The 20,058-nt window shown below is 30.8% G+C and overlaps 2 protein-coding genes across 2 annotated transcripts; one reads left to right on the top strand and one right to left on the bottom strand.

The window, feature by feature from the left end:
- Window positions 1-4,955: 4,955 nt before the first annotated feature.
- Window positions 4,956-8,531, top strand: LOC114735541 (adenine phosphoribosyltransferase 4). The gene is made up of 6 exons (XM_028923240.1): window positions 4,956-5,199; window positions 5,414-5,524; window positions 7,695-7,787; window positions 7,908-8,057; window positions 8,140-8,198; window positions 8,300-8,531. Exons 1-6 carry the CDS (start codon window positions 5,118-5,120, stop codon window positions 8,360-8,362), a joined length of 558 nt encoding a protein of 185 aa, XP_028779073.1. The 5' UTR covers window positions 4,956-5,117; the 3' UTR covers window positions 8,363-8,531.
- A 3,480-nt stretch (window positions 8,532-12,011) lies between these two features.
- Window positions 12,012-13,322, bottom strand: LOC114735547 (uncharacterized). Its single transcript, XM_028923247.1, has one exon. It carries the CDS (start codon window positions 13,119-13,121, stop codon window positions 12,198-12,200), a length of 924 nt encoding a protein of 307 aa, XP_028779080.1. The 5' UTR covers window positions 13,122-13,322; the 3' UTR covers window positions 12,012-12,197.
- Between the last annotated feature and the right edge of the window lie 6,736 nt (window positions 13,323-20,058).

Here is a 20,058-nt window from a genome sequence, read left to right as displayed (position 1 = left end):
CGGCCAGCTAGTGGGAGTTTTGGTATTTTAAAAACAATAAATAAAATGAAAGGCAATATGGTCATTTCAGCAAATTTATAAATGCCAAATCAGTCTCTTGAGACTAAATTGGGATTTCTCAAATTCGGCAAACTTTTTTGACATTATGAAGTTCATTTGTCATTTTTCTATCTTTTTCCCAAATTGTTAAAGGACAAATCAGAAATTAGTATGGGTGAATTTCAAAATCTCAATTTAGACCTCTTGTACTATTTTAGAATTTTCAAATATTGTGAAATTACGCAAATACTCTTTAATACTCTCCCTCTCTCTCTCTCTCTCTCTCAACTATTGCCATCTCAACATCCTTAACTGATCTCAGCCTCGCAAGGCTCTGACACTAGCGACCTTACCGCTAGCTTACTGTCAAAACTCCGGTGACTACTCTTTTTTATATATTGACTACTCATTCTTATGCTATTGACTACATTTGTTTTTAGAACTTCGACAACTACTCTTGTTTAGCTACTTACTACTTTAGTATTATGATTGACTACTTTCATTTTTAAAAATTTTTTGACTACCCTTGTTTAGCTATTGATTACTTTAATTTTGCTATTGATTATTTTTATTTCAAAATTCAAAAAATACAATAAGTGTTGTTGGAGATTTAGTGACTACTTTGTGTTTAGTTATTTACTACTCTTATGTAGTCAATAGCTATATAAAAATAGTCATTAGAATTTTGAAAACAAAAATATTAAATAGTAAAACTAGAGTAGTCAATAACTATATAAAAGTAGTTACTAAGAGTAAAGGTAATGATATCATTTCACAATATTTTAAAATTTTAAAATAGTATAAGGGGTCTTATTTGAGATTTTAAAATTCACCCACTCTAATTTATTCTTGAGAATTTTTGAAGATATTTTAGTGTTTTTATTTTTTTCCAAATTCACATCGCCCACCTCACAAGACGAGTCTCTACAAGTTACATGGTCAAAGTCAACGGCCAATGATTCCCCTGCAAATTGCGGTCTTGATTTTTACTATTTCTGGAAATATAATATTATTCTTTTAATATATGTAGTGTTTTAATTTTATTTAAGATGCATCTAACATTCTGATGTTATTATTTTAGTTATATCCAGCATCTTAATATCATCTATGATTTATAATGTTAAATGCATAATAAATAAAACTAAGGTGCTGAAATCTTAGTATAGCCAACATAAAAAATGATAGAGGGCAATTTTATTCACTTCTTGAAGAATTATAAGTTGAAAGTATTTTTGCTGATAGTTAAAGGAAATAATATTTACAAGAAATGCCGATATGAAGAGTTTATCAATGATTTATCTATAAACATTTTTGTAAGTATTTTTTTAAATTAACCGTTTGTCTTAAACCTCAATTTGCCTTAAACTTTGGTTTACTGAACAAATTATATATTATTTTAATAATAAATATTTTACTTGTAAATTTTTGACAGAACAAAGCTTATATACTAGCTTGACAGTTTATACATTTAAGCGTTTATTTCAATTAAACTAAAACATGTAAATTTTTTATATATTATTCATTATATAAAATTTTTTATTATTAATTTATTAATACTACCCTAGATATTTAATATAATACTAAGTTGACTGATTTGGAGAGATTGAGAAAGCTAAATAATGACTTAATTATATGATATGTTACATGATCTCTTTAAAATACTTATATATATTATTATATTATATATCATTTTATAAATCAGACAAATTATTTTTAAAAAATAATAAATATAAATATTTAAAGTAATTTGTTTATAACCCCGCGGGGTTAGGTCGACTGGCTGGGGTCGTCCTAGTTTAACCACGGATCTCGGGTTCGAGACGTGGGAATGCAGCACTCCAAGGGGCCAGGGGGCGCCGTCCGTATGGATCCTTGCAAGCTCCCGAATCCGGATTAGTCTGGGGACGTTGTTACGGCTGAAAGACGCCTATTTCCCTGGGATACCGGATGGAGTAATCCAAAAAAAAAAAGTAATTTGTTTATTATTTTTTTAATCTCTCTAAATTAATTAATAATACCTTATGTATTGATTATGTTAATATTTTAGACTTCCCATGTTATGATGTGATTGACAAGAGTATTAGCGTGCAGAGATTCGAAAGCAACCCCCGCAAATGAGCCACACTCATTCTCCACTCTGCCTTCCATCCATGTGCTATGCCTTGCCACCCTCCCAACCAAATCATATCTATCTAGGATTTAGTATATCAAGATATCATAATATGATAGCATAATATCAGGACACGGTCAATATAAGGTCTTAAAACTCAGGAAGTATTTGTCTAGGCTTAACAAGCCCTCCAAAATATTTAAAAAATTACTAGCTTTGGAATATTTGTACCGAGAAGGACATAGATTATTGGTTGAATAATGACATGGACAATTACAAATACAATGTTTGAAGTGATATGCGATAGGACAGTCCAAAGCCTCATAGTATAATTTAGTGAGCCTAACAAGTAACAAGAGTCCAAGATGATGTACAAGTTTTATGTGGAGTCCTGAAAAATTCAATTAAAATACTATATGACAAGTATGTGTTTTTGACGAGAATCATAAATGACGTCAAAAAACATTTAAGAGGCATTTAGAAAGCATCATTACGCATTAATTATGATTTAATTTCATATTTAGAGAGTTTTTTTTTTAATTGTTGTGAATAAGACCTTTTGGTCAAGCATTGATCTAGAAGATTGTGTTTTAATTCAGTTTCCTTTTTTTTTAGACAGCAAACTTGTTCTTAAAATTTAAGTAATTTTTTTTTCTCTTTATGTATTAAATGATGCCTTCTATAGTTAAATAATTATCAATGAGGTATCATTTTAGTATTTATGTTTTAGGATTATGATTCTAGAGTGTCCTATGATTGCCTATAACATAGGCCACGTTTTTTGTACTTTGAAGAAGGGATGATTTTAATGATTAATAATAGGATAATTTTATTTCTCTTTATATGAATCTTATTTGTATTCTCGTATTCTCAAGAGAATACTTAATAGTATCAGGAGAGTGACCAACCTTGTAATGTCTTCATGACCAGATTTATAAAAGACATGTGCTCTTAAAGTCCTCACCTGATCATCCGTCCCGTTTCTTGTGTTTGAAATTATAAGTGGCAGGTTCTTTTGGGGTTTCATTCTAATTCTTTTAGTTACTTCTCGCTGATCTATTACGTCCTCTCATATTATTACATATAGACACTCATGTACACACGTGTCATTGGCTCATCATTTTTCTATCATTTGAAAAAAAAAAAAAAAACTCCAATAACTATTATAAGGTATTTGTAGAAAAAAAAAATTAGTTTCAAATATAAGTCATTTGTTTGGCCAAAAAAAGTATAAGTAATTTGGAGGTTATCAATGACCGTTTCCGAGGAAGAGATGTGAGAATGATTTATAAATATAAAGAGAAAATAATTTTTTAACAAGGATAGATTTGAAAAAAATCACTATCAATTTGAAACATATTTATTGACCTAGCCATCTTATAGATATATATATATATATATATATATATATATATATGAGTTACAAATGACTTATAATAGTTATTGGGGTGAAATGTTTTTCATGAGGGCAAAGATGTTATGGTCTTTAATAGAATATGCTCATGATGTAATTAGTTTAAATTAGCTTATTTGAAATGATTTTATATTGTATGAGATGTAAGAATTTTGTCTTGTGAAACACAAATAATTATTTATAATAAAATCAAAACAAAGACTTGATTTTGTTTTGTCTTGCCGGTTTCAAGGGATAAACCCAAATCAGGGGTGAACAACATAATTCATTGAGCTCCGTATAATATTATATTATTTATGAATTACAAATAATGCAACTTCTTTTTATATTTTGAATAACAATTCAAGAAAATGTGTCTAATGAATAAATAAAAAAATAAGACAATACACAATTACAGATTATTCTCTTTCTATTTTCAAATTTTATTTCCCCAGTTGTTGCTACGCATAGCTTGAAGTTGGGGACCAGAGTAGTTGGCGGCACTACTTAAACATTTTGCAGCGTACTCTTCAATATTCATCGCAGATTCATGGCAAATAAACGTGGCTATAATTTATATATATATATAGTCCATGTTTATTAATCTGTAGCTTGGAATTTTTTTAAAATTCTTTTTGAAAGAATGATGTTAGAAAAATACGAGGCAATTGTCATGAAATAATTATTTACTCTTAAGGGCCACTAAGCTTTCAATATGTTTCCATTCTTTCAGTTTGGAGTCCTTGGTTGGATACCATTAGGAGAATACTTTGGTCAAGATTTTTATATTTATTTTTTTAATTTTCCTAATTATACGTGGTCATATGTTCTTTTTTTATATGAATTTGTAATTAAATAATATTATTTTAAAATAAGACATATGATTATGTGTGATTAAAAAAACTAGACATAATGAATATAGGGAACTTAATTTAAGTATTGTGGATATTATTATATTCCTTTTGAGCTCCTAAATCACATTATTCACCAATGATAAACAAATAACCTTTTTCTAGCCTTTGTAAAATATGTGGAAAAATATATTCCCTTCTGTTCTAAATATCAGAGTTAGATGGGAGATTTATGTTAATATTAATCATCAAATCTTAACATACTCTTGCTCCAAAATTTACACGCTCTTACTCTTATCCGAAAAGTATAATGTGTAAGTAAGAGATTGGACAAGAGTGGAACCTCGTGATTCCTGCTTTTGTTTTAACCTCTCTTTTTTCCCCCATGAAACCAAAAAAAAGAAATTGTAAGGAAACCTCGCTTTCTTAATTATCGAAAAGATCTACCACTCAAAGTAAAAGAGGATCTTCAATCGTCAGTGCCCCTCTTCATGCCCAAAAAAAATCTTCAGTGCCCCTCTTCTCTTATAAATATAGTCACTTTTCTTCTCCCTCTCTCCCCACATCTCATATATTATATTCTGTTTCATCCTCTTTGTCTTTTCATATTTATATTCTCGCTTCTAGCAGTGTTGCTGTGTTTCTTTCAGCCTCAAGTTGCTTCTCCTTTGAGCCAAAGGAGCCTCCTTTTTGTTTTGTCCCTGCTCTCTCTGACCATTATACAATGTCGGGTTACAGAGACGAGGATCCTCGTATCAATGGCATCAGAACTAAGATTCGTGTCGTCCCCAATTTTCCCAAACCCGGTTTGTTCCTTCTTCTTCTTCTGCTTCTGCATTTCTTTACCCGTCCAATATGCTTATCAGTTTCTTCTTTAAATTATTTTTTTTAGCTTCTTTCTCCAGCTCTGTTTTTCTGTGAGCTTTCTTCTTCTTCTTCTTCTTCGTCAGCTCTGTTTTGCTTTCCTGGTTTTCGTGTTTTCTTTTTCTCAGTTTGCTTGCTTTTTATCTGCAATGGTAGGTATTATGTTCCAAGACATCACAACTCTTTTGCTCGATCCAAAAGCCTTCAAGGACACCATCGATTTGTTCGTTGAACGTTATAAAGGCAAGAACATCTCCGTTGTTGCAGGTAAAAGGAAAACAGAAACTTAATTTAAATCCTCTGTTTTTTTTCCCCCCACCCTTCCAGGCTGGGGTGGTAGGTTCATCACTGTAATTAAACTTGAAGGTGGGTAGGGTCCATGGTTGGCTAAGAAGAAATATGCAGAATCACTTTTGAAAACACCAAGTTCAAGTTTTGTGTTGTTGGGTGATTTTTCTCCGTGAGAGAGACGGTAAGCAATGGAAGTGACTGTAGGTTTTGGGGTTGAGATTGATTTTTGGTTTGACTATGAATTGTGGTTAGTGGGCTTTGCCATTGATTGCTTTCTGAAGTTTATATATTTTCCCTCTCTCCAAATCAACTTGTGGGAAGTGGGCCCCCTCTCTCTCTACCCTTCTCTCTCTCTCTCTCTCTTTATACAAGTTTCGAATGGACCAGTTTTGTTTGGCTTCATTATATATATTGAGCCCCACATTTCACTGTTGAGGTGACTTCATCTACAGTGCCTCATTTATCCTCTGTTTTTGATTTGTGTTGATTCCCTCTTTTTTTCTTCTCTTTCTTGTTCTGATCTTCTCTTAGGATCATATCTGTTCAAATTCAAATCTCTCTTACTGCAACATCCAATGACCTATTCCCACTTCAGCTTGTTGCAACGTGATTGTAACTTTTCTGGCTCTTCAAAGTGTTTCAGATGATATGTTACATCTCTTTCTGTGTGCTTTTTGTGGATTTCTGATCTTATGTACCGCAGATATTTAGCTGTCACGTGTTGGGTATTTTTAGGTAATTGCATACTGATTCAGCTGAAGCTTATTGAACTTGATTCTAATAAATACTCCTCCAATCAATCTTAGATATAAGATCTATTTTATAATATTAAATATGTTTTATATTTAGAACAAAAGCAGTACTAACCCTTAATGAGTAATCCCTGGCTATATTCTTGGAGTAAGTTTTAGTCGAAGTATTCATATCAAGATGTTCAAATTGCTTGAAAGTTATCAGCTTATGGTTTTGGCATGGGTGACTAATTTATGTTTATATTTTATTGGTCTTATATAGAATTTGGGGTTTTTTTTTTTTGGGTGAATTCCAATCTTAACATTCTGCACATTTTCAAAATTTACCTTATGCATAATCGCGGGTCCAAACTGAAAAGAATATTTTTCTCGTGCAAAGTACTTAAAAAAAAAAAGGAAATGGATTTATTTTTTACTCTAGAGGATGTCCCATGTACTATTTTGTAATCTATAAAGACGCATAATATCACATGTATGTCATGCTATTTAGGAAAAATTCATGTGCAAATTCATTTCACTTTTAATTAAATCCTTGTAATTTTTTTATTAGGTCCATATATTTTTTTCAATTAGAGGTATCAACCCTTATACTGATAATTTACTCGTCGTATTAATTTTTAAGAGAAACAATATCATCAACGTGCATGTAGATTAATTTTGCTCCACAATTCTAAATAGAAGCAAAACTAACCAGATTACCTGTTATATATAGATGTAAGGAAACAATTATGAGTATAATAGTTGGCAAAAAAATGAGTATAATAATTTTTTTTATGTTGATGATAAATAAATTTATTTTTTTAAAAAAAATTTTCTGTATTGTATTTTGTGGCCACTTATATGTTGCTAAGTCATCATTTTGATTAGCTTTGACAAATTGTGAGTATAGGAATTAATACCTATGATTGATAAAACTGCAAGCACCCAATAAAAACCAAAAAAAAATTACAGGAACATAATTTAAGATTATATGAAGCTATAGGACCGACGAATTAATTTTTCCTGGTATTTATAGGTTATGAGTATCAATGGTATAGCTCTCATAAGATTCTTTGCAAAGCACATGACCTGGATAGTTCAATTTGTACTTGTCTGGTCCTATTTATAAGTCATTTCCAACATGTTTCATACAGACCAAGAAAAATCTTAAACTTTATTAACTCTTATTTAAAATTCAATAACTTTTCAACTTTATCCATATTTAATATACATTATACTTAATGTAAACAAAACTAACATAATAATAAATGAAAGGTAAAATTGTACATGAACACAAAAAATTTCTCTCAATACCCTATAAATGGGATAAAAAAATATCTTATCTCTCTGTCCTATAAATAGGACTAGATGAGTATTTTGTAATGACTAGTAACAAAGGCACAAAATTTTGGCAGGAATAGAAGCTCGAGGATTTATATTTGGTCCTCCCATTGCCCTGGCAATAGGAGCCAAGTTTGTCCCCATGAGGAAACCCAAGAAGTTACCTGGTATGTTTACGCGCACACATATATATCTACACTCGTTTAGTTTGTAGTCTCTAACACAGAGAGAGAGAGAGAGAGAGAGAGAGAGATGAAGTTATAATGTGTGGTGGTGGGGGATGGCAGGGAAAGTGATATCTCAAGATTATACGTTGGAGTATGGAAGAGATCGCCTGGAGATGCATGTCGGAGCCGTGGACGTCGGCGACCGGGCTCTGGTGGTTGATGATTTGATTGCCACCGGTGGAACTCTGTGTGCGGCCATGGATTTATTAGGTAGGTTTCGTTCTCGCAATTTCGATTTTATAAGAGACACTTGGAGCCTATCCCAATTGTTCCTTCGGTGGTTGTTGTGCAGAGCGTGTCGGAGCAGAAGTGGTTGAATGTGCATGTGTGATCGAATTACCGGAATTAAAGGTGCGTTAGGGATTTAGTTGTTTGGATTAGTATTAAATTGATGAAATTAATTAGCTTAATTAAGTAATTATTTAATTAATTAGTGTTAATTTTTGTGGCAGGGTCGTGAGAGATTGAATGGGAAGCCTTTGCATGTGTTGCTGGAGTATCATCCTGATGCTTGAGGAATCATTCAACACAGAATTGAAGTCGTTTTTAATTTTTGGATGATTCCATAAAGTTAAAAATCAATCAGCCTGCCTTGTTTGGGCTTAGGCCCATGCTTTGTATTACCAACAATCCAATTATTTGAGAACCCATATTTGTCGGGCTTTGTCTTATTTCTGGCCCAAATCTTATTGTTCAAGTTTTTTTTATTTTTCTTTCCTTTTAATTTTTTTTAAAAAATGAATATCCCAAAGTAGAGTAGATGTCCCATTATATTTTTTTAATCCAATAAGTTGCAACATGCAATGTTGCTTAAAGGATTTACTCGACAGTCCTAATATGGAAAAATTAGGATGAATTTTTCCCCTCTCTACTTTGTTTGGACGGGAGAAAAAGTTGGGAGGGGAAAAATATGAGAAAATAGAGAGAAGAAAAACCTAAAAAAATAATATTATCACCATTTCTGTTTAGATGAAAGAGAGAAAATATGGAAAATAGGGTTAAGGTGCAATCTTTGATTCTGATCTTATTTTTTAGATGTAATTTTTCCTCTAATTTTCTGGTCGTGTAATTTTGCCCTTGATCTTTTTTTTTCCAAATGCAATTTTTTCTATGATCTCAAAATTGCACCCCAAAAAATCAGGATCAAAATTGCACCATTAAAAAGATCAGGGGCAAAATTACACCTGAAAAATAAGATTGGAGTTAAAAATTGCACTTAACCCAAGAAAATAAGCAAACATCATAGTGAAACTAACATATTTGCATCTTTATTATAAAAATAAAAAAAATACAAAAGATTGAGACGAGTGATATAAAAAAATAAGAGGAAATTGAAAGACAAAATAAGAAAATTTCACTTAAAAATAGAAGCCCATCCAAACAACCAATTAAGTAATAATAAGCTACAAACCTCAGTTTCACACTTTCCCATGTGTTTTTATCATCTCCAACAAAAATCCAAGCGTGGCCTTTATTGTCTTAAATGTGTATACTTTTTCCTTTATTTATAGGACTCAATATTGAAGACTAATTTCACTAAAAAAAAACTAACCTAAAGAGTTTCAAGTACAAAAAGAAAAGAACTAAGTAACATAATTGTACAATTAGAAGTTAAAAGAAATAAATATAAGAAACCTTTAATTGGGGGTTATGATATGGGGTTATAGGATATAAAAGTCATTTAATATGAAGTGAAAGGTAAAAAGCCTCATTTTTAGATGTTATAGGCTTCCACACACCTATAATATTTATGATGATCCTAATTTATTATGGGGAGAATCTAAATTAAATTCGACTGAAATATCAAAATTTAAATTAAAGCTTATGCTTTTAAGAAATTCTTAATCAAGCGAGGAGATCTTGTTAAGAACTTTTAAATGTTGTTAAAAGATTAAAATACCCTTTTAAGTTAATAAACTGATAATTGTTTTAATCAATTTATGACCTAACTTTTTTTTTTTTGGAAACAAGGCCAAATGATCGGTTTCACGCTTTCTTGCTTGTATGCTGAATTACTGGGCTTATCAAATTTTTAGTGAAGTTTTGAGAAACTGAGAGGTAAGTTCTGCAATTTTCATATAATTTAGGGAGAATTATAATTGGGTCTTAAAAAAAATAATTACAAAATAAGTTCTAAAAATTGTCATTTTCTACTTTAAAACATAAGGCTGTTATTATCAGAACATTTTAGTACTACCTCCGGTCCTAATTATAAAAGATAGTTAACTAATTTGAAGAGATTAAGGAAAGAAGTTAAGTTATTTATTTGTAATAAATATGTGTTGTCTTTACTAAAATATCCTTGCTAATTGAGTATATTGGCTAGAACTACCATTATTAGAAGTATTATCTTGAAAAAAAATACATAAATATGAGAGACAAAATAGATTAGGGTTTTATATTTTGAATCAAAATAAAAGTCAAATAAGATTTTATATTAAAGACCGAAGACAGTAATTTTTTTTAGAAAATTTTCCTGTCATTATTTTTTATTTGCCCGCTCCCACCATACTGATTACTGACATACAGAGTGCCAAATTTAATTATGAATTCTATATCCTTGGTTTCTGGAGTAATCGTGTCAGTGACATTCATCATCTCGTGCTTCCTCTAGTCAGTACCATAGTGCCGCAAGTGAGCTCGCATGTTGTGACATTTTTGAGTAGATCTGATGTGAAAAAGGCAAAAAAAGAAAGTCAAATTAACGCAATATACTGGATATTTGACTTCATTTAGTTTTCCATTACAGGAAAGAAAAAAAAAATTCTCCTTCAAAAAATTAATAGTAGGATTCCCCCTTATTATGAGAGTATTTGGATAAGAACAAAACTATGATTTTAGAAATGTTTTTACAGTATACGAAGTAAATATATAGAGGAGTTTGTCTCGATTTGCAGAAAAGTGCTTCTGAAAAGTGATTATGGGGTTACCCAAACATTCCTTATATCTCATGCCATCATTTATACAACAAAACTGTATAAAAACTCTATCAAAATATTTTTCAAGTGAAAATATTTGAAAAAATATATGTTTTCTAATTATATATTTAAAATCAAATAATCTTCGTATGTTTAAAATTATGTTTTAAAAGTTAAACAATAAATTGAAAGGAAAAAAAGCCAAGCGATATATGTTTAAGAATAATTTTTTTCATGTGTATATGTTTCAAAAACAAAATGAAAGAAATATATTTTTGAGATTCGATAGAGTTAGCTAGAGTTAGAAGATAGCATAATAAAGTACAACGATGTTTTAAAACCTTTACTTTTCTTATCTCATCCATAAGGAATGGTTTCAATCCTCCGATGTTTTCCTTCCCCAGAACTTATCCCCTCATTCTAACATGGGGCAAGAGTATACCCTATTGTACTCTTATCAATTGGCAAAAAGTAAACTTTCCCTTTAGCAGAGGGCATACTACATACTTGACGTTAAGAATCAAACACTTCCATATTAGTCAGCAGCTTTGACAGATTGTGAGTATAAGAATTAATATCTATGATTAATAAAATTTTAAGAACCCAATAAAAAAAACCAAGAAGAAGAAGAAATTTACAGAGACCTGGTTTAATCCTTCTTTATTTAATTACTTTGTTAGCAGTTTGAATGAATAGTTTGATTGATCTAATCATTTAGGGAGGTGTTTGAATTTGCATAAAAGTGTTTTCTAAAAGCACTTTTTTATAAATCGAGACAAATTTTCTCACATACTTACTTCGTATATCGTAAAGTTACTTTTAAAATTATGATTTGATTTCCATTCAAACACTGCCTAAATCATGACGTGCTGACCTTTCTTATTCATGTGACTATAGAAACATGGCATTAGCCTCCTATTAGATTGGTTAGTTTAAAAAAAACTTACAAAAACACTTATAGTTCATCCACCAATAAAATATTTTTGGATTAGATTAAGGAATATTTAAAAACATTCTCATTGAAATCTTCATTTATTTCCTGTATCCATATGTGAGTGAATATATTTCACATGAAAATAGATCAATAAAATAAAATAGGCATACACACGTTGTTATATATTAATAATAAATTGGGAACCAGTACAAATATGATGAATAAAAAGGATAAAAGCAGTCAAATAAACGAGACGATGTGCTTGTAATTAGCATTTACTATCCTAAATTTCTTTGCAATAGCCAAAACCAAAATAAGAAAACCAAAAAAAAAAGTGCTTATGAATTGAATGATGATAATTAAAAGCCATGGCAAAAGAGGCTGAAGAACTCCACATACGTACAAATCCATTGATTTTAAAAAATGAAAAGAAAAATAAAAATAGGAAGGTAAGGGATTTAAAAACAGTAAATATTTCGGCTTTCATTTTTTTTTTCTTTACAATTTATAGATAATAAGAAAACAGGGCAAAACAGCACGCGAATCAAATACTAACAACTCGCCCGTCTCCCCACTCACCGAGTCGTACCCAACTCGCCCATCCAAGACCGAGTCCATGAACTCTACTTGCTTCGTTACCCGACCCGATATGACCCGGCACACCAGCATCGCTTTCCGTCCCCTCCCTCCGCCTGCGTTCTCATGGGCAGACCCGCTACCGGCGAATGTGCGGATTGCCGATCCTTTCGCTCCAGGGAACGACCACCCACAACCTCCGCCGCCGCCGGCGGCTGCATCGTAGGGTCCACCACCCGAAGCCGGACCTAAGCAATGAAACCGCATCATCTCATTCCCGTCCGCCTCGCACCGTGCATTCTCCTCCTCCCAATTACTCCCCGCCGCCGGCCCCGAAGACCCGACCCGAGCCCTAGCTTTCACCATCTCACGATATTCCTCGAACCGCGACACCGTTTTAGAGCCATTCTGAACCTTAAAAATCATCTCCATCCGACCCGGAAACGCCTTCGGACCCCAACTACTATGGAAGATAATCTCAACCACATTCCGCGATGGATGCCCCACAGCAAGCTCCGTCAGAGCCGGGAAGAACGATTCCGGCGCACGCGCAGGGCGCGTGGAGGTACTACTACGGGACCGATTCACAACAGCAGGATTAACAGGAGATTCAGGCTTGGTTGCTCGCTGTGGGTATCTCGAACTGGGATGCTTCTCAAGGTGGTGTTTGGATTTGGGAATATTTCTCGGTTTAGACTTAGAGGCGTTGTCGACGACAACGTCTTTGATACTCCGAACACTGTTCCTGCAACCAGAAGTGGGTATGAGAATCCTGGAGCTTGGGTGGTAAACGTCCTCAAAAGCTCTTGATTTACAGTGCAACGACTTCACCCATCCGGTCGCCATAAGAAAACGGACCTCGGCGACGGAGCCAGAAACTGCGAAAGCCAAACACAGCCTTAGTCTCTCTCTCTCCCCCTCTCCCTCTCTCTGTGTCTAAAGATTTCGGAGAGAAGAAGCAGCTGGGTTTTGGTCGTTCAGAGGTCTCATGTTATGTGAACAGCAGAGAACAGAAAAGGGAATGAAGTTGGAAGTTGGGAGGTGTTAAGAGAGGACAAGAAGATGAAACGAAAGCAAAGGCGATAATAAATGGATTTTACTCCTTGGGCGAATATGAAATTATGCAAATGCCCTTGCGATGATTTTCTTCTTTTTTTTTTAATTTTTGGCATTGTTTTAAAGTCGTCTTGTCTTCTTCGGTTGGGTTGGATTGATAAAAACAAATTCCATTGATTAGGGGGAGACAAAAAAGTCGTGATTCATCACATTCTGGTTGCTTATATTTGCTCTGAATCCTGAGTTTTGCGGTTACAGATTTGTCTCATTTACTCACAGTAAGTTAGTAACGTTAATTTCATTTAATTCATTTTAGTAACGTTAATTTCATTTATTTCTTTTTGTCTGCTTGAGAGAGAGATAGAAGAAATTACGGTTTTGCATCTGACATAATTTTACCACTTGAAACCTTGACATTATCTTTTGTAGTAGTTGATATTATTATTTCAGTTCTTAATATAAAACCTAATTAATTAATTTTAATAGAGAAAAATTACAGTTTTTCATCTGACATAATAATCTTACTACTTAAAACCTTGACGTTATGTTATATAGCATATACTAGCATCAAGAGAAGAATCTTAAGTTAATTAAGAAGCAATGTATTCCTCGACATTCTATTCTAGTCATATCATATCATATTTATAAGAGAAAAGAAAGTTTTTTCGTTCTAATTATTTAATTTTTAAATTATCTAAATTTAATAATAATTAAATTAAAGATTTATTAAATATTTAGACTAAGATATAAGTCTCTTTCAACCTATTTCACCCAAACTAAGAAAAATTTATCTTAAATTTTAACAATTTTTCAATCTTATCTATTGTTAATACACAGTTCAAGAAAATAGTCGTCTACATAATATTCTTTCCGTGTCTTATTATAAAAAACAACTACTAAAATTTGAAATAACGCAGTTCAAAATGTTAGTTAAATTTACTTTTTTTTTAATTATAAAATTGTTTGTAAAGAAAGTATATTAGAGATAATAAGTGAAAATTTATTATAAATAGATAATAAATAGCATATATTTAATACGGGTTAAAGTGAAAAGACTAATTTAAATTTTAAACAAAGAGAATTTGTTTTTTATATTTAGGGACACGGCCACAAAAGAGATGATTTATTATAAAAAGAGAATAACATATTAAAGGTAAAATTGTGCATTTATATTATAAAATTTAATGAGGTGATTAGATATTAAGGGGAAAAACTACTCCATCTCTATTATATAATGAGACCACAGAAGTAAATAAGAGCAGACTGGAATAATTTTTGTACGGACGAGGGGAGAATGGTAATTAATCAGAAAGCGTAGTTAATTTTGTAATAAAAGCTTAGCTTTACACTTGCCATCTAACTATTTAATGGTGGATGAAATTATTCGCTGCTTGAAATCAAAGCAACCGTTTTTAATTATTTCCACGTTGCATCTTCTGGTTGAAGATTCAATGGAATATTAATCACAAGTAATAAAATTTTTTTAAAAAAAAATTAATACCCGACATGATCCGCTTGCCTATTTTCTCAAATAAGACTTGAGGTCAAAGAGTTTGACCAAACTATGCTTAATACAAATTAGTTTAGATTGCCCTGCATCAGGTAATTATAGTATGAATGCGATGGATTAATAATTTATATAGTCTATAGGAGTATAGGACTAAACGTCCGCTAGGTACGAGGAAAATAGAAAAGAGAGGAGAGGAGGAAAAATTTTGACGTGCTCGCTTTAAAAAATTGAATAAGTATGGTTAGTTTTTAATTAATTGTTATTACTCTTTTGTTTTATATTTTTTACTAAAATTTTATGATCTCATTTTTTTTAATTGTTTAAATCGAGCTCATGAAAATTTTTTCTCTCCTCCTCTTTTTTCCATATTCCTCGTACCAAACATAAAGTAAAGATATATTGATCCAATTCTGTGTTATTACTTATAACTTAACTTATAGGTCACTTTCAATATGTGTCATATAAACTAAGAAAAATTTTAAATTTCATAAACTTTGCATTAAAATTTAATAACTTTCTAACTTTATCCTGATTTAATATAATATAAATGAAGGGCAAAATTATGCATCTATATAAAAAAAAATTTTCCCTTTATCTTATAACTAGTATCAAAAAATTCTTTCTCTCTACCTTATAAATAGAACTAAATGAGTATTTTTCTAATTTTATTTATAAAACATTTTTAACATGTCTTACCAAAACCAAAAAATTTTAAACTTCAATAACTATAATAACATTAAAATTCTTTTTAACTTTATCTACGTTTAATATGTATATATACACACTTTTTAAAAAATAGCAGCGAGTAGAAAAATTAAGCATAAGATTGTATATTCATATAATAATTTTAATGAGATGATTTCTATTAATGACAAGAAATGCTCTATTTCTACCTTATAAATAAGACCAGAGAAGTGTATGAGTATGTAGATACTTCCTATCCACAATATATGCTACCTTAATTGATTCATCAAAAATTTAAAAAAAAATAGTAGTTAACTTATTAAATTGGTTTCAAATTTATTTTTTTCAAATTTTACTCATATTAAATAAGGGGGTGAAGGATAGAGAAAAATAGAAGGAGTCATGTTCAAATATTAATTGCAAGGACATTATTCACAGATAAGCATTAATTACACTCTAAATGACTTATATTATAATTAAAAAAATTTTGTAGGAGTGACCAATGGAATGGAGTGTCACTTATAATAGTTTCTGACATATCAAAGAGATAGTTAAATATATAAAATCTTTTAATTTTACCCTTATTAAATAGCTAGTACTCCCTCCGTTTCTTATTATAAGAGACAAATAACCGAAATACGTTGATCAAAAAAACAGTTAAAATTAGTTAAGAACAATTAATGTGTAAAAAGTATAATTTTTTTTTCAAAAATGCCCTCATTAATAAGGAGAGAGAGCATGAGAGAGAACAATTAAATTATTAAAAGAAAGAGAAGTGGGAGGGAGAGAGAGTGTGAGTTGGAGATAATAAATATGGGTAAAATAGTAAATTAACACAAAAAAGTAGAGACAACTTGTAAGTGTCTCTTATATATAAGAATATGCCATAAGCATCAAATGTCTCTTATAATACGAAACGGAGGGAGTATTTTTTCTCACTCATTCCTTCTCTCTTCACCTTTACATTTGTCTCCTTTAATTAATAGGGGTAGAATTGAAAGTGATATATTAAAAAGGATACAAATGACAAATAAAAAAACATCCAAATCTCTTTCTCCAAGTGACAATTAAAAAAGACGAGAACGGTACTCCTCTAGTATTATTTATTAGGTACTTCTAATATTTTTTACACAGATCAAGAAAAACCTTAAACTTCATTAACTCTCATTTAAGATTTAATAACTTTTCAACTTTATCCCTATTTAATATACATTATACCTTATGTAAACAAAGTCAACACAATAATAAATGAGAGATAAAATTGTACATCCATACAAAACATTTTCTCAGTGCCTTATAAATAAGACTAAAAAATGTCTTTTTTTTTTTCTGCTCTACAAATAAGACTAGAAGAGTATATATTATACTCCCTCCGTTCCTTATTATAAGAGACATTTGATGCTTATGGCATGTTCCTATATATAAGAGACACTTACAAGTTGTCTCTACTTTTTTGTGTTGTTTTACTATTTTACCCATATTTATTATCTCCAATTCACACTCTCTCTCCCTCTCACTTCTCTTTCTTTTAATAATCTAATTGTTCTCTCTCATGCTCTCTCTCCTTATTAATGAGGGCATTTTTGAAAAAAAATTATACTTTTTACACATTAATTGTTCTTAACTAATTTTAACTGTTTTTTTAATCAACGTACTTCAGTTATTTGTTTCTTATAATAAGAAACGGAGAGGGTAATATATAGGAACAGAAAAGGGGGGGGGAGAGAGAGAGAGAGTGAAGCAGGTATTTCACCAAACAAGAGGGAAGTGAGAAGGTAGAAGGAATCTGTCATGGAAGTTTGGAGCAGTGAGGGAATAGAAAAGGAATAGAAGGTGGAAGAGATATAATACTAAAAGATACATTAAATGGCACCAGAAGCGAAACACGTAATTCAAACGACAACATTTCTTGCCTTCTACTTGCTGAGTTGTTTTATTATATTAGTATTATATTATGCCACTAGCGGGAGGAGTAGTTAAAAAAACAAAAAGAGACAATTACATAGAGATTCTAAAAGAATTAATTTTATAAAAAAAATATACTAGTATAATGGAACAACAAGAACCCAATAAACTTTTGGATTAAACTACATAATCTTGCATCATTAATGAAAACAAATCCAAGACCACGGAGATGTGGGGTCGGAAGGTGGACTAATGGAAGTTGCAAACTTTGCCAGCCTTTTCTCCCACGCCTTCATCCGCCCAACACAAAGCCCCACACTTGGACACAAATCCAATCTTTATTAGTACCCAAAAAAACAAACTTAAGAGGATATAATAGCTTAAACAAATTTTAAATTCAAATCCTGAATATATTAATAATATCGTAAATATAAGAACTAATGTAATTTATACTATAAATTAGTTTTTATATTTAGAACTAAAATTAATAGTATGCTACCTCCAAACATAATGTGTATATTATAGAAAGCGGATAGGTAATAATAAATATTCATTAGGAGAGTTTGTCACCTATAAAAATTCCACTTAGCTCACACTACATTAGTTGGAATCCAAAAGACTCTTCTTTTTTTTTTAATGGTAAACGGAATTCAAAAGACTCTGAATACAGGGCACAATTGCAAAAACTCAATATACATTTAATGTATCACCAGCGTCAAGCATATCAAAATTAAAGTGATCATACAGGAATTAGGCTAGTGCCTTAAGTTTGTATGGATTTTAGTTTTAGTTCCTCAAGTTTCAAATCATAAGTTTTAGTCCCTTAAGTGGTAAAATGATCCAAATTTTTATTAAAGGGTTAAGATGTAATTTTAATCCCAATCTTATTTCTCATATGTAATTTTGCCTTTGATTTTTTTTAGTAGTGTAATTTTAACCTTAATCTTTTTTTTTGGTGCAATTTTGACCCTAAATATCAGAGACATCAATGTATCCAAAAAAAATTAGGGGCAAAATTATACCTGAAAAATAAAATCATGGGCAAAATTACACTACTGAAAGATTAGGGGTAAAAATACACCTAAGAAACAAGATCAGGGTCAAAAATACACCTTAACCCTTTATTAAATTATAAGAACTAATGTTTTAAATGGAAAGAAACTTGAAGGATCAAAATTTATAGTTTGAAACTTAAGAGACTTAAACAAAAAATGAGGGTAAATTTGATGAACTAAAAATTATATTAACTCTTATTTTCTCAACAATAACAAGCCTTCAAAATTTAATATACTGAATGTTATTAAAAAATATTTGAAAAAATGACATAAAAATGTAATATTTCAATTCGAGCACCTAGGTTTCAAAATCCCAGGAAAAGAAGTGATGTCTGATCGAGTATTTTGTAAATGTAGTTAAATGACAAAAATACTCTTATATCAAAAAGTTTATTAACAAGTTATGAACTATCAATGATGTTGAACAACAAGAGATAAGAAATGTACTGATAATAACAAGTTATTTATTAATAAAGTGTGAATTGGTAATGATAAATGTTAAACAGCTAATGATAAGAAATATACTTGCAACGACAAATTTCATAGCTTTTTATTTAAATATGATATAAGAGCATTTTAGTCATTTGATTACATTTATAAAATATTAGATCAGACACCATTTTCTTTTTCGGGATGTTGAACTTTTAGGTTCCTGAATTGGAATATTACAATTTTCATTTTTTATGTCATTTTAAAAAAATATTTTAAAACGTTGAATATATCAAAAATTACTTTAAGATATTGGATATTATTGAAAAAATATATTTTTAGATTCTGAATGCACCAAAAATTCATTTAGAATATTAAGCAGTACCAAAAACATATTTATGAATTCTAAATATTTCTCAATCCAATATAAACAGAGAAAAGAGTATAAAAAAAGACACAATTAATCTTTAAACAGGACTGAAGATTTAAGTATTGTACTCCTCCGGTCCTTATTATAAGACCCAATTTGACTTTTTATTTGGTTCTAATTATAAGACCCAATCCATTTTCTCTTTTATATTTATGCATTTTTTTCCAAGATAATCCTTATAATAATGATAATTTTAGCCAATATACTTAATTAGCAAGGATATTTTAGGAATAACAACACTTATTTACTATAAATAACCAACTTAACTTACTTCCTTAATCTCCTCAAATAAGTCAATTGGGTCTTATAATTAGGACCGGAGGAGTATTTAGAAAAAAAAAAACACGTTAAGCAGTAGTGTACCCTCAATTAAACTTAATTGAAACCCAACATGATGATAATGATATGAATTTCACACAAAGCTACAATTTTCCTATCACTCCCTTCTCGAGCCGAATGAACACACACAAAATAGTAAAGAGGAAGGCAAATTGGAAAGGAAGTGGAACAGTTGAAAAGATGATGGGATGATGAGCCAAGAGAAAGAGAGAAAGAAAATTTAAGAATAATGAAATAAGTTGAAAAGATAATGGGATGATCTTGGAAGCTATAATTTTTCTATGGCTTTGCTTTCAGCGTAAAATCAGTTTGTTTTGTGTAGTTATGATAAAGAGCACATCTTGAACATCTAATCATGAGTCCTACCATGGTGGT

Source organism: Neltuma alba, unplaced genomic scaffold, assembly GCF_004799145.2.
Source record: "Neltuma alba isolate B1F8T4 unplaced genomic scaffold, ASM479914v2 tig00013223_pilon, whole genome shotgun sequence".
Classification (NCBI taxonomy): domain Eukaryota; kingdom Viridiplantae; phylum Streptophyta; class Magnoliopsida; order Fabales; family Fabaceae; genus Neltuma; species Neltuma alba.
This window is presented reverse-complemented; position numbering and strand designations above follow the sequence as displayed.

Excerpts from the sequence above, each read along its gene's own strand:
- LOC114735541 (XM_028923240.1), top strand. The coding sequence starts at position 5,118 with ATGTCGGGTTACAGAGACGAGGATCCTCGTATCAATGGCATCAGAACT. Across the intron at positions 5,200-5,413 it reads CCCCAATTTTCCCAAACCCG|GTATTATGTTCCAAGACATC; the intron begins GTTTGTTCCTTC and ends CTGCAATGGTAG. Across the intron at positions 8,058-8,139 it reads TGCGGCCATGGATTTATTAG|AGCGTGTCGGAGCAGAAGTG; the intron begins GTAGGTTTCGTT and ends GTTGTTGTGCAG.
- LOC114735547 (XM_028923247.1), bottom strand. The coding sequence starts at position 13,121 with ATGGCGACCGGATGGGTGAAGTCGTTGCACTGTAAATCAAGAGCTTTT.